Here is a 12,691-nt window from a genome sequence, read left to right on the forward strand (position 1 = left end):
AGGAAGTTGTTCTGTTGTTTTTATCACGTTGAACTGAGTAACTTTTCTTTTCTTCTCAGGGCAGCAATAGAATGGGTAACTTTCGAATGTTTCTATCAACAAAACTGAACAAAATAAAATAGTGTCCATGCCACGTCCACTGCCACTCTGAAGTGGACAAAACCAAAAATTGAATTTAAAATGCACAATAAACACAGGTCAAACAGCAACAGAGGCAATAGTTCTATCCATGAGCTCTACCTTTTTTAAAACTCCTTTTTAAAGTTTAATTTATTAAGCTATTTGTATGTACAAAAAAAAACAAACAACAAATTTGCTTTTTTGGACGGTCACACACTTGTCTTTAGGGTGAAAAGAAAAAAAAAAAAGGGGAAGGAGTTCAAACTGACGAGACAAAAACAACTACAAGAGTTATTGCTTGTTACTGCTGGAAAAAGGATGGACATCTATTCCAAAGTTTGTTGTTGCCATTTGGACTTTTTCCTTGTTGCTGTTTTTTTTTTGTGTGTGTTATCTTCTTTTTTTCTTTTTTTACTTCTTGGTTTGTGCCGTTTCTATGGACAGCTCTAAAGTAGGCAAGTGCAGGATGGCTTGTTGTAGCTGCTTGTCGAGGGGAAAGAAACCAAACGAAAACACACACACAAAGTTACAATTTCCACTCTTTGAAAATGCACTGAGCACCCACATTCGACAGGAATGTTTTTTTTTTTTTTTCCTCCATTTTTTTGTGGTTGTTTTCCTCCACGCTTGTTTGGAAACAATCACGGCAGACACGCTCTGTTTGCTTTAAAAGCTTAGTGGTGATCTGATCTGCTTCCCGATGGTTTGTTTCACAATAGCACCAATTCGAGTGTCCGAACGTCTGCGGTGTTGAGCAGAAGTAATGAAAAAAACAATAAGACAAGGTTTAAATTCAGGGCTGGAGGGATGTTTATCAGGAACCAAGCTGTGTTGATATTCAAAGTTCACCCACAGTGTTCATTAAAGTCCAGATTAGATGTGCTCCCGTTTATCCAGGCCCAACACTAGAACATTAAGTTGGGATACACAGGATCAGCTCAACACACACACACACGCACCTACAGGAGAGAGAACCGAACAGAAACTCTGAATTATTTCAATATTATATGAATTTAAGTGCATTTTGGATCAAATTTGGGATTGTGAATCCTTAAAAAAAATTCAGACAATTGACGGTTCAAGGAAATAAAAAAAGTAAAATCAATTAATTTTAAAATTAAGATGATTTATAATGTTTCTTATCAACCGAGTCTGTGATCTCCCTTTAAAAGAAGACAAAAACCAATTGGCAGTCTCATATCACTGTGTCAATGGGTGTTTGGGTCCCTGGTGTCAGTAAGGGGGGGTGTGGGGGACTAAAAGCAACTAAAAAGGCCAGGAGTAGGAGGGCAGCGCTTCTCAGAGCGACGGGAACGCCTTTAGCTGGGGGCCTGGCCGTCGTCTAAGGTGACTGGGTGTATGTATGTAGGCATGGCTGGATGGATAAACAGATGGGAGCGCAGGTGGGTTTGGCGGGGAGGTGGTGGTGGTGGTGGTGGTGGAGATGTGGGGCTCTAGGAGGAGAAGGCAAGTTTGACACTGCAGGAGGAGTAGCCCTCGTCGCTGGCCATGCTCTGCAGGCTGCTGTGGTCGTCCAGGTCGCTGGTGCTGGCCGTGCTCACACTGTCCAGCTCTCCATGGGAGAACTCCGTGCTTTCCACGTCCACCTCGATCTCCTCTGCAGCCGAGAACGAAGATATGGAAAACAGAGAAGAAGGGAAAAAACAAACTGTGACTACTAAGAAACAGAGTGTGCGCAGTACATTTGTAGCAATGATATATGTATTAGTGTCAGGATACTTGGGCGGCTTTAAGGATAATCAATATTAAATATTTTTCTTAGTCAATGAATCCCGTGAATAGACCAAAACCAATGCCAACTAATGCTTTAGTCCGTGTCTGTGTATTTTCTGATTCCAAAGTTAACTTGCATTTTAAACCTCTATCCAGGAAATCTGCATCAATTATTTTCAGCAAAACCTCACTTCACATAGAGTCCCAGAGGGACTCTGACCAGTACAACCTCGAGGTTGTAAAATTAGCCCGAGAGCAGCTAGAGCGTTTTAATGGCCCTGTAGTCACCAAATTAAAGATCCCGTTTAAAGACCTGGCCTTTCTCACCTTGGTCAGAGTCGGAGCGGTCGGAGCAGAGGGTGGAGCCTACACTGTCCATGCGTATCCTCTCCCCCTCTCCTGGGCTGCTCTGGGTTGCAGCACCGCTGCCTCCCCTCAGCAGCTCCAGCTGGCGCTGGAGGTGCCTCTGCTCACGCTCCAGAGACTCCAGCTGGTACTGGCTCTTCCTGTCCACCTCTTCAAGTTTCTGACGGGGGAGAGGGAAGGCGGAGACAGCGAAAAGGTTAATTCACATGTCCCAGGGACCAGGGAGAGACTAGAATCTGTAGATAAATGTAAGCATGTCAGACGGGAGGAGCGCCACACAAAAATGAAAAAAAAAGTAGAGACAAAAGAATAGTGGGTGGGGGCAGAGATATAAGGACATACTGAGGGCAGAAACACTAAGAGTGAGAGAAGCAGAGCTGGGAGAACATCTTCAGAAAGAATGCAGAGATACTGAATAGATATATGTTGTTTGTCTGTAAGGAAATTCCTTTCATATCAAACGGCTGTCAAGACACAAACACTCCCCAGCACCCATTCTAACATTCAACCACAAAACTTGTGTCCCCTCGGGTCTTTCTTCTGCCAGCCTTGAAAGCCCTAAATGGTTTCCTCACCTGCCTTGTTTACACTGTGTTGACTTCTTTACTGTTTACTGTTTACTTCTTGTGCCATTACAATGTGAGTGAGGGCCGTGGCAGGGACTGATACAGCCATGTTGTGCTCTAACCTTGTAGCCTTATGTCACGGTCGCCGACAGTGACGAGCGTGACTCCCGGCGACGGACCAAAACAATAGGCCATCAATAAGCGTTGAAGAGACTCAAGTTGACAGCAGCAGAAGTGCAGAGTGGTGGCGATAGTAAGGGGGGAGGGGCACGACAACAATATCGGCTTTATGCTTCCCCTCTCTGTTACGTGAACGCACGCTACCCAGGACTTTTCACATGCAGACTGCTCAATCTCAGGCATTCACATGTCTGTTTTTAAAGTGGATAGGAAGGCGTGAAATAGGTTGTCTTAACGTGTTATACACTCCTCAACACTGTGACCAGCTGAACACTGGTTGAAACTTGGCTAAACTTTGTATCCATAATGTATTATAATTACACATCCATAACACATTTTGTCAAAACATTTGGACGGATTTATTTATGGATGCACTTGGGTTTAAATTAAGAACACATTCACCGTATCATGTAACTACGTTTTTCTTTTTAACTTCAACCAAACAAATCACAGCCAAATCCTTCTATTACAATGGCATAAGCAGCTGCAGATGTCATTAAATTTATTCTATTTCACTTACATGTTCATAAGGTAAAACGATTCTTACTGGTGTTGTGATGAAAACAGCTAGTCAATCAAAGCTGCATTAAAAATCCACACTGCAGTCAGTAACCTCATGTAATTCCTCTGCAGCAACAGAAATAAACTACGTATTAACAGTGATCCCAGTGGTAGGAAGTTGAATCTGACAGCAAAGTTCAGAACAAAATAAATCCAAGCAGAGATTTATTTTAATGCATTGTAGTGTATCTTGTTGCATTTGTATCAATATGTTATCACCTTTACTTGTCTCTTTTTCTTTGCTCAGTTTAGTTTGGGGGGGGGGGGGGGGGGGGGGGTCCACATGTATTTGACATGCCACCACTGGTCTTACTGTTTTCTTGGCTGAAATCACTGCACTATTTGTGTCTAAAATATGTGACCAGGACCCGCTGTGGCTCTAGGTATCGTTTACCTTTATGTGTGCTTTGGCTTTGTTGAGCAGGCCCAGGGTGGTGTGGCGATTGCAGTCAGGTCCCAAAGGTATGAGGGCCTTCAACCGCTCCAGACACAGCCGCAGGTGAGCTCGTCTGCAAAGGAAAGACAGAAACAGAAAGAGGAACATGATGATTAGATAAATCACTGTGGACAACAGGGAAGGGCCTGGGTAGTAAAATGTGAATTCCATTACATCATGGTTGTTCAGGCAGACCTGGGTGAGTCAGAGACTTGAGAAACCTGTCCAGCTTGTGTGGTGATTTTAACCAGTTAAAAACCAAAACCAAAACCAGTTTCTCTCATTTGAACTCCATTGCAGCCTTATATCAAAGGCCAGAAGGTTCTTAAAGGAATAGTTCAGGCTAGGACACAGTTGAAACCAGCTATCAGTGATAAACTCTTTTCTCTCCCCCTCACACTATTCTGTGGTTTCTCTATTATCCTGTACACATTTAACTGGCTAAACACAGACGTCGAGCTATTTATAAAAATATACCCACCTCGAGCAAAAGCTACAAATTTACAGCTGTGGGCTTGGATGATTTTTTTTTAACATGGTAAGAGCATCTATTTGTAGATTTTTCATTTAAAGACATCACCAGTTCACCAAATGTGAGCAGTAGTCTGTCAATATTGGGATGTAGGCTCATTAAGTCAAACTGTTATTTCTTTCTGAGAATCCACAAGCCACAGACCCTGCTCATGTATTGTAAATCCCCCAGCTTATAGTTTAACAACACAGCAGGCTACATATGATTCATGTCTCGTGTAAGCCTCGAGACGATACATTATCCTCTGCTGGTATTTCTTGCACCCAGCTTTAGTTACCCTTCTCACCTACATTACAAACAACAAGTTTCAGCTGAGCGGGGAGGGCCAGGGAGGAAAGCTGTAACGGTATTTCCTGGACCCCGCTCGGCTCATACGCTCCATCATCCTGACAGTCCCTTATTCTGTGACTGGACACAGGCCCTGTGTACTATCTATCCTGCTAATGGCCGCGAGTCGAGAGGTAAAGAGAGATAATTGTGGCTATAACACAATCAGCGCTCCATTAGCAGGACCTGCCCTTTCAGCTAGGCCTGAAGGGAACGGTGGAGAGACATTAAGAGTCAGTGAACTCAATGGAGCGACCCAGGCTCAGGAACTATCTCTGTGGTAGCCCCAAGGAGACAAACCCAGGGGACCAGAGCAGGAATTCACCACACAAACTTCACGGGGTTAGACTGCTCTCTTTGCTACGCTCTGCTGCTTTAAGACTGGTGGAGACATGTGAGCGCTGGCTAGAGTATATCTGTCTGTCTGTGTATGTGGAGGGGAGGTTAAGCTATGCATGGATGGTGCTGATAAGAGCATGAGAGGAGAGCAAGCCATTACACCAGTACAGTATGCGTGAGTGTGTGCTTAAACTATGTGAACAAGACGAGTGTTGCATGTCTGGCAAGTGAAGGAGGAGGTGCCCTGATTCAGTCTGTAGTGCTAAAAGTTTGCAAGTCACAAGACACACACACACACATACACACACACACACACACGTTTTCAGTTTAGGAGTTTGCATGATGACTATCAGTCTGGCTCAGGTCATCTGTCTGTGTAATCAGTTCTATTCATGGCAGAGAGCAGAGCCCACCTTTGCTCCTTATCTGTGAAAGGTCTTTCTGTGTTTGTCTCATCTCAACACCACACACACGTACACACACACGTACACACACAAGCAGATATCAGCTGGCAATTAATCACATTGTACTCTTTCACAGCAGCCTGGGGGAAAACACGCAGCTCCACCTGGGAGACAGTGAGGACAACATGTCTGAATATTTGTCTGAGTGATTACAATTCTGCCCATTTTGTTCGACACTGTAATTAAGATTATTACCTGGTTACGAGGAAACATGGCATTAAGTGTATTTTACAGCAGTTTGCCATGTTTGCTGTGCAACAATTTCCACATTAAGTTGGCTATGTACAAGGAATTTTTTCAACAGTGCCGATATGCCAATAAATTATTTATTGTGCAGCTGTAGCTGAAGAGCTGACACAAATATAATTTCACATTAGATGGAAGAACAAACGCTCACTTGCTCATGAATGTCCCATTTTTACTTTTAAAACTTGTACACACATAAGGACGTCCTGTTTGCTCTTACTTTTCTCTTTTGTCACAAATACAAACATTTTTTCTCCACAGATTGGCATGGACTGCCTCATGAGGAATGCTGTGAGGGCAGTGCAGGACACATTGGTCATGTATTGGCCTGTGTGTGTGTGTGCACGTGTGTGTGTGTGTGTGTGTGTGTGTGTGTGTGTGTGTCTGTCTGTCTGTCTGTCTGTCTGTCTGTCTGGCCTGCCAGGCGTCGAGTTAACAAACTCCAGACACCGGAGACCACGATCTTCTCCTCCACTCCCATCCAGATTAAAACACCCACCTCAGCAGACAACCTCAGATAACCTCCACTTTCAACCATTCCTGTTCTTCTTCCACCCTCCCTTATTCCTGACCCACTGACATGACAAATGTACGGAGGAAGCATTGGTACGCTGACTGCGCAGGGTGCACCGCAGAGTATCACCACATTTCTAGCAGTGCCTACGACCAAAATATCCCGTTATGGTTCTTAGTGCTAAGACTTCTATTAGTGAGTGCGGTGTGAGGTGTCACTTGTCGGTCTGCTGAATCGCCACTTTTTGCAGAGTCAGTGTGAAACCACAAACACAATTCCACACTCATGTGATGATGATGATGATGAGGGGGAGGACGAGGAGAAGTAGTCTGCCACGCTGTCACCTCTCGCAGCACTTTGAGTCCTGTTTCTGTCCTTTTCACGGCTGCCTTATGTACTGTGTGTTCTCCTCTTATAGCAACACAAGGTTTTGGTTGGCAGCATTGAAACACCCTCACTGTGCCTCTTATTGATAGACAGACATGTGAGACGCCTGCATGGCATTTGCCCTAATCTCTGGGTGCATGACGTGCTCCACTGTGGAACACTGATAACTACAGAGGGCAAAGAAGCCCCAAAAAGCATTCGAGGGAGTGAGTGAGGAACAGTTTGTGCTATTGGTGCAATTCATGGCCATCTCACTGGACTGTCCGGTGATGGAAAACAAAACGGAAACTCTCATTCTTAGCAGGCAAGTGTTTCAAATAAATAATTCTGGGACGAAAATCCTGCTGATTATTTACCTGGAGCCACAGGCAACTTTAGATGGTGGCGGAGACACATTTATCATGCAAGTCTGTACCACCAGCACTGCTATCCCACTAAGGGGTTACAGGTCAGAGGCTAAGAGCTACTGGTGATGACCCCAAGACAAATACCTAATCCCTGAAAAGGCTTGTTTATCATGTAGACCTACAGCCAAAGAGCTTAGTCCATTTGCAGCTTACAATATGAGTGGCAGCTTGTGACCATAAATACCTGCATGCTGCAGCCAGAATCTCTCTTTGCCTCCGCCCTCTTGCAGCCACGTAACACAGCAACCAGCAACAGAGCCTACTCTTTCCCCGAGTTCTTAGAAAAGACTGGTGCTAGTTACATAAACAGCTATGGATTTACTGTGCAACCCCATAACTTCCATATCCTCAGCTGCTGAGGCTAAAGACTGGTTAAGTAAACTTGGTTAAAGGATCTGACATCACAGGATAACAGGCAGAGTCAGTAGGTTGCTGTTAGTGTGGCTGATGTGGCATCCCTATCACCAAGGGTTCGACTGCTCTCCTAGCAGAGGCTTGCGTAAGAGCCAAAGGTTCTTCAGAAGATATGGCAACATTAACCAAACTGTGGGTTATAAAAATGTCAAGCTGAGATATCAGCACACAGAAGTATATTTTTGTTACTTGCTCTCATCAAGCTGAGATATAAAGAAATTCAATGAAATAACAAACAAATGTAATTAGGGCTACAACTCATCTTCATTATCGATTAATCTCGATTAATTGATTAATCTTGATGCAGCACTCCTCTTGTTTAGCCGATAAAACATCAAAAAACAGCGATAAAGGCAAATACAAAGGACAACAACCTACAGTACCTGGTGACACCATTAAAAGTCTGACTGAGTGAAAGAAAAAAAACTGATAGTCAAAATAGTTGGCAATTTTCTTTTTTCGACTAATTGCTGCAGCTCTACAATCAACAAAAAGCCAAACCACAACATCAGAAAAAACTTGAATGAACAACAAGACCTACTGAGAATGACAACAGACATGGTGGAAAGCAGTTGAAAGACAAGGGATAAAGAATGATACGTAAATTAAGATTTCTCTGTTTACTGAGTGCTGTTGGTCTTCGTTTTATATTTGCAGAGTTTAATGAATGGCACGACAAGCTGTATGTTGCCTGAATGGGGAACTCTCCATCTGTGGCGGATTACATAACACGTGGCCAGTTGCTACCAGGACCTGTGCTCCAAACTGTCACGCACAGCAGGGATATCAAATCCCTCACTGACAATAAGAAAACACAGGCAAAACAGCCTCGTTTTCCTTGTATTCAGCAGAGGGAGATTCCTGGGTATAGGAGTGAACATAATAGCATTTTTCATTTTGTTTTTGTTTGTTTTGCTGCCTTCCGGGTATACCTTTGCAAACAGCTGCTTTTGAAATCCCACGCTCTCTCTGGCCGTGAGGCAGCGAGCTTCTGTGAACCTGAGCCTAAATACGGATCGATTTATAATGCAACTGGCTATTCAAAGGAAACCACATCTAAAGCTGTTGTTGCTGATCCCCCACAGGTTCATGGGAGTTACCTGGAACTCACAGAGTAAACATTCACAGCTCGTAAACATGTTTATAGAAAAGCTTTACAGGCAGCAACCTTAAGTTTTCTCTCCTGAAGATGGTCAGCTTATATTCATGCATCTGCTATACAGTGAAGTCTCAATAAATGATGGCTTGGTTCAGAAATGACCTTAAAGCATCATAATACTATTTCATGAGGGGGAAATGAATGCTCTTGTGGGTTAGGCGTACCAAATGCTGCGCTATTGCTAAACGTACAGAAATTATACCATCATGAAAAGCTAAATTTGTTTGTTTATTGCATGTCATATCCCATATCTTCCTCTTCCTGTACTTCATCGTGACTACTGCCCCTCGTAGGCCTCTGCAGGTGATTCATGGAAGCATATATAAGAGATTCTTTCTGGAGACTTCTTAGCACTCATCGACAGCAAAACAATCAACATGCAGTCTGTTTATGATGTTAATTTCATACATATTACATAACTGACAAAAAGAGTGAGGATTCAGGTGTGTAAAATGCCCCAACACACCCATATACACACTTTAGTTGTATGTTGTATCCCAAAGGCAGGACTTGCAGGCTCACCACTGACACAGCCAGCCTTCCCTGTCCTCCTGAGACAGTGGGGCACTTCCACGCTACCAGTGTGTGTGCATGCATATGTGTCTCTTTCATGCTTGTGTGTGTGTGTGTTGTGTGTGTGTGTTTGTGTTCCTGTGGCTTGTGTTCCTGATGGGCCCCAGATGGGTACTCAGGCAGGCAGCTCTGCCTTTTGGCCTTGACATGTGAGCGAGCAGCCAGTCGGCCCCGGGTCACTGCACCACACCTTTCCTCCTCATCCCGACTCCCCACAACCATGTGCACACACTGCCTTTTTCTCCCAAATTCAACAACTTTCAGTTATTTTGCTTCAGTTCAAGTGCATGTAAGGTGAAGTAACACTGCAACACTGAGACATGATTAACCGATTAAAATCAGGATTGGTGATAGATTTATATATTTTTTAAAATCTGCTGTAGTTTCTGCACTGCTCTGCATCTCAGCTGTTGCTGAAATGCGTCAAACTGCCTCCAAAGTGACTGAAGCGGAGTCCTTTTTAAAGAAGCACTTTGAAGCTCTCCCTGTTGGTATGAGAGAGCTGCCCACCACAGCTCTTACAGAACCTACACACATCATACATCTCTCGTCAGCACAGCGAACAGCTCTGCAATCTCCTTCTTTGTCCTTGTAACAGCCAAGCAAACAGACACACACACACACACGGAGTGCATGTGCCTTTGGACACACTGAAGGCAAACACACTGCAACATATAAATACATACATACGTACACACGATCTGATATATGACAGATCTGCAGTCAATAACTAGTGTCAGACACACACTGACAGAAAAATAGCCCTTTAAATTTGCAACAAACTGTAATGCCAACATTAACAACATGAGAAGAGCAGTCATCGCTGTAGTGTCTTGAAAATATCCCAATGCTCTTGGAGGGATAATGAGACAGAAGTATGGGTATACTGTCAACAGCAAGCTGAAAGTAAAGCCCAGATGTGTGCAGACACAGCAACAGGCAGCTTTTGTATTTTCATTTGAACACATCCTCAGTCTTGTTAGATTACCAACACATGACTGTGTGATAAAATGTGCACTGGGCCTTTTCAAGCACAGGGACTTTTCCACGGTCACAGGAATCTTTTTTTATGAAATTCAGGAACTTCACCTGTATTTTCGACCGCAGGAACCTTGTTCCAGTTTTTCAGCTGGGCCACTGTTGATGTCTCCTGCTCCTGGGAAACAAAACTTTCTAAAAGGCCACAGATTTTTCTGGTCAAACACAAGACTCCAGAGTGATTCAGTCAGCCTGTAAGAAGAACCAGCTGTCTCCAAATTAAAACTTTTAGTTTGTTTGATACTAATTGTTAGAAAACAGGTCACATGTTTGAAATCCATTATCAGCATTTTCCCAAATGTATTTAGTTGCACATAAGTACAAATAAGAACCTTACAATCCATGAGTCAGTTCCTGAGATGGTTTGGTTTGTGAATCTCTAAATTATCTGACGCTAAGAACATCTAATCATCCTTCCTTTTTTATAGGGCACACATCACCTAAAACTCCCTTTTGTTGAGCAGTGGTTATTATTTACTTACTTTTACATTACTTGATGGCTGTGTATACAATCCTGTCTTTGATCTGCTACTTAAACAAATTCAAAGCCGAGCTTGATTATCTTGTGTCTGAACAACAGGCATAAATTTGTGCAAATCTGAGTCCTGACATTTCAAGTGGGCAGTGAGTATTGAAAGGAGAGTGTGGTGAGCAGAAAAAAGGGAAAATGCATATTCATGTAACTGTTCTATTTGTGTGAATAAAATAAATGGCAATAAAAGAACACCTGGGCCTGAACAGTGGCACAGGCAGAATGCTATTTTTTTCTTCTTTTCAGGAAACAAACGCAGCTGAAAACAGCACTGACAAAGAAATCCTAGTTTGGGCTTATTTTTCATTCAAAGTCCCCTGGAACCAACACCGTTAGTCCAAGCTTGAGCGATGGAGGGAAAAAAAATGGCTGCCCTAGATTCTGAACTTGTGAATACGTAAATAATGGATAACTTCTCAGGCCATCCAAGATGTCTGACATAATTACTGGACGTGCTCTTAAAGGGGAGGGTCAGATTTCCAGCCCAGATACCAGTCGATACACTTCTCTTTGGCAAATCCTCCACTCTCTCAAACCCATTTAACACACACACACACGCACACACACACACATCCTCCCAATTTGACCTACTTCTAATATGTGCGGAAGGAGAGGAAATCTGACCCTACACCCAGTTATTACACTAATTACACATCACCAATGACCGTCTCAGTGGTAAATCTCCTAAACTGACATGCAAAAGGAAATTAAGACATCATTACACAGGGCCTCTTAGGGAGAGAAAAAAAAAGAACTTGACTTTATGGGCAAGTTCTATTGTTCTTCTGCATTACTCCTTCTCTAGTGTCGAGGCTCATTTAAGGCAGTCGCAAATCATGATTAACAGTGATGTCAAAGATTATTGGCGTGATTAGAGTATTTTGTAATGCAAAGCCTCATTTAGTGTAGACTAAGCCATGTCCATTGAGCGCTACATCAGCTCAATGGTAAATTAACTCACTATGTGGAGGAGGGCAATTAAATCAAACACAGAGAATGTGGGCACATGTTGTTTTTTTCTTTCTGTGCTTTGAGCATTATTTTCCAAAACATTCCAAATCCATTATTATCCATGGTTAAAAATAGCAAGCGTGAGATGCTGGCTGCTTAAATGGTCCAGACCAGTCGCACAGCCAAATCACATGGAGGGGTCCTTCTCCCACATCATACATAGTGGAACATGTGAACATGTGGTACACTGATCCATACTCTGCAGATGGTGACATGTAATATACATGGCGAGGGGCAGGATTCAATCTACATGGCAGACCGTGCATTTGATCCCCATGATGCTTTGCTGTGACTGTAGAAACCACTGTTGAAGCCAGAATGCATTCAAATACTCTGGTCCATTTCCAGCTAATTCCGATATAATAAAATAAAGTGGCTCCATTTGACTTCATTTCCAAGTGAATGAAGAGTGTAAATAAACTTAAAAAAACTCAACAAAAACAACTGTACCCTATACATTACAGTACAACTAAGGGAAACAGAACAGCCCTCTGTGTTTGCTCACCACCTTTGTTCACTGGTTCTCTGGGTTAACACAAAGAGCAGAGTTGTATTTTCTGCTAAAGATGCCCCTTCTAGGATTCTCTTCTTTTTATGCCTCCTATGTCTTTCTCTCATTCTCTTTTTAATGGAGGTAGGGGGAGGGTGGGGGTCCTCCTCGCTCTCCCTCCCTCCCTCCCTCCCTCCCTCCCTCCTCTCTCTCTCTCTCTCTCTCTCCCTCTCTCTCTCACATGACTGCTGTCGGGCTGCAGCCAAGGTCACATGTTTACCCATACAGACAGTGG

General features: G+C 43.3%; 1 protein-coding gene across 2 annotated transcripts in view; it reads right to left on the minus strand.

The window, feature by feature from the left end:
* Positions 1-252: 252 nt before the first annotated feature.
* mxi1 (max interactor 1, dimerization protein) overlaps positions 253-12,691 on the minus strand; it is a 28,421-nt gene continuing 15,982 nt past the window's right edge. For both annotated transcript variants that reach the window (XM_023420641.2, XM_023420642.2), the window contains exons 4-6: positions 3,922-4,036; positions 2,182-2,380; positions 253-1,738 (exon numbers count right to left, since the gene is read on the minus strand). In XM_023420641.2, the coding sequence (XP_023276409.1) occupies positions 1,575-1,738; positions 2,182-2,380; positions 3,922-4,036 (478 nt within the window). In that variant the 3' untranslated portion in view covers positions 253-1,574. The remainder of the gene's footprint in view (positions 1,739-2,181; positions 2,381-3,921; positions 4,037-12,691) is intronic.

Source organism: Seriola lalandi, unplaced genomic scaffold (genome assembly GCF_002814215.2).
Source record: "Seriola lalandi dorsalis isolate HSWRI2012SDOR001 ecotype SW California unplaced genomic scaffold, Sedor1 jcf7180002054654, whole genome shotgun sequence".
NCBI lineage: Eukaryota > Metazoa > Chordata > Actinopteri > Carangiformes > Carangidae > Seriola > Seriola lalandi.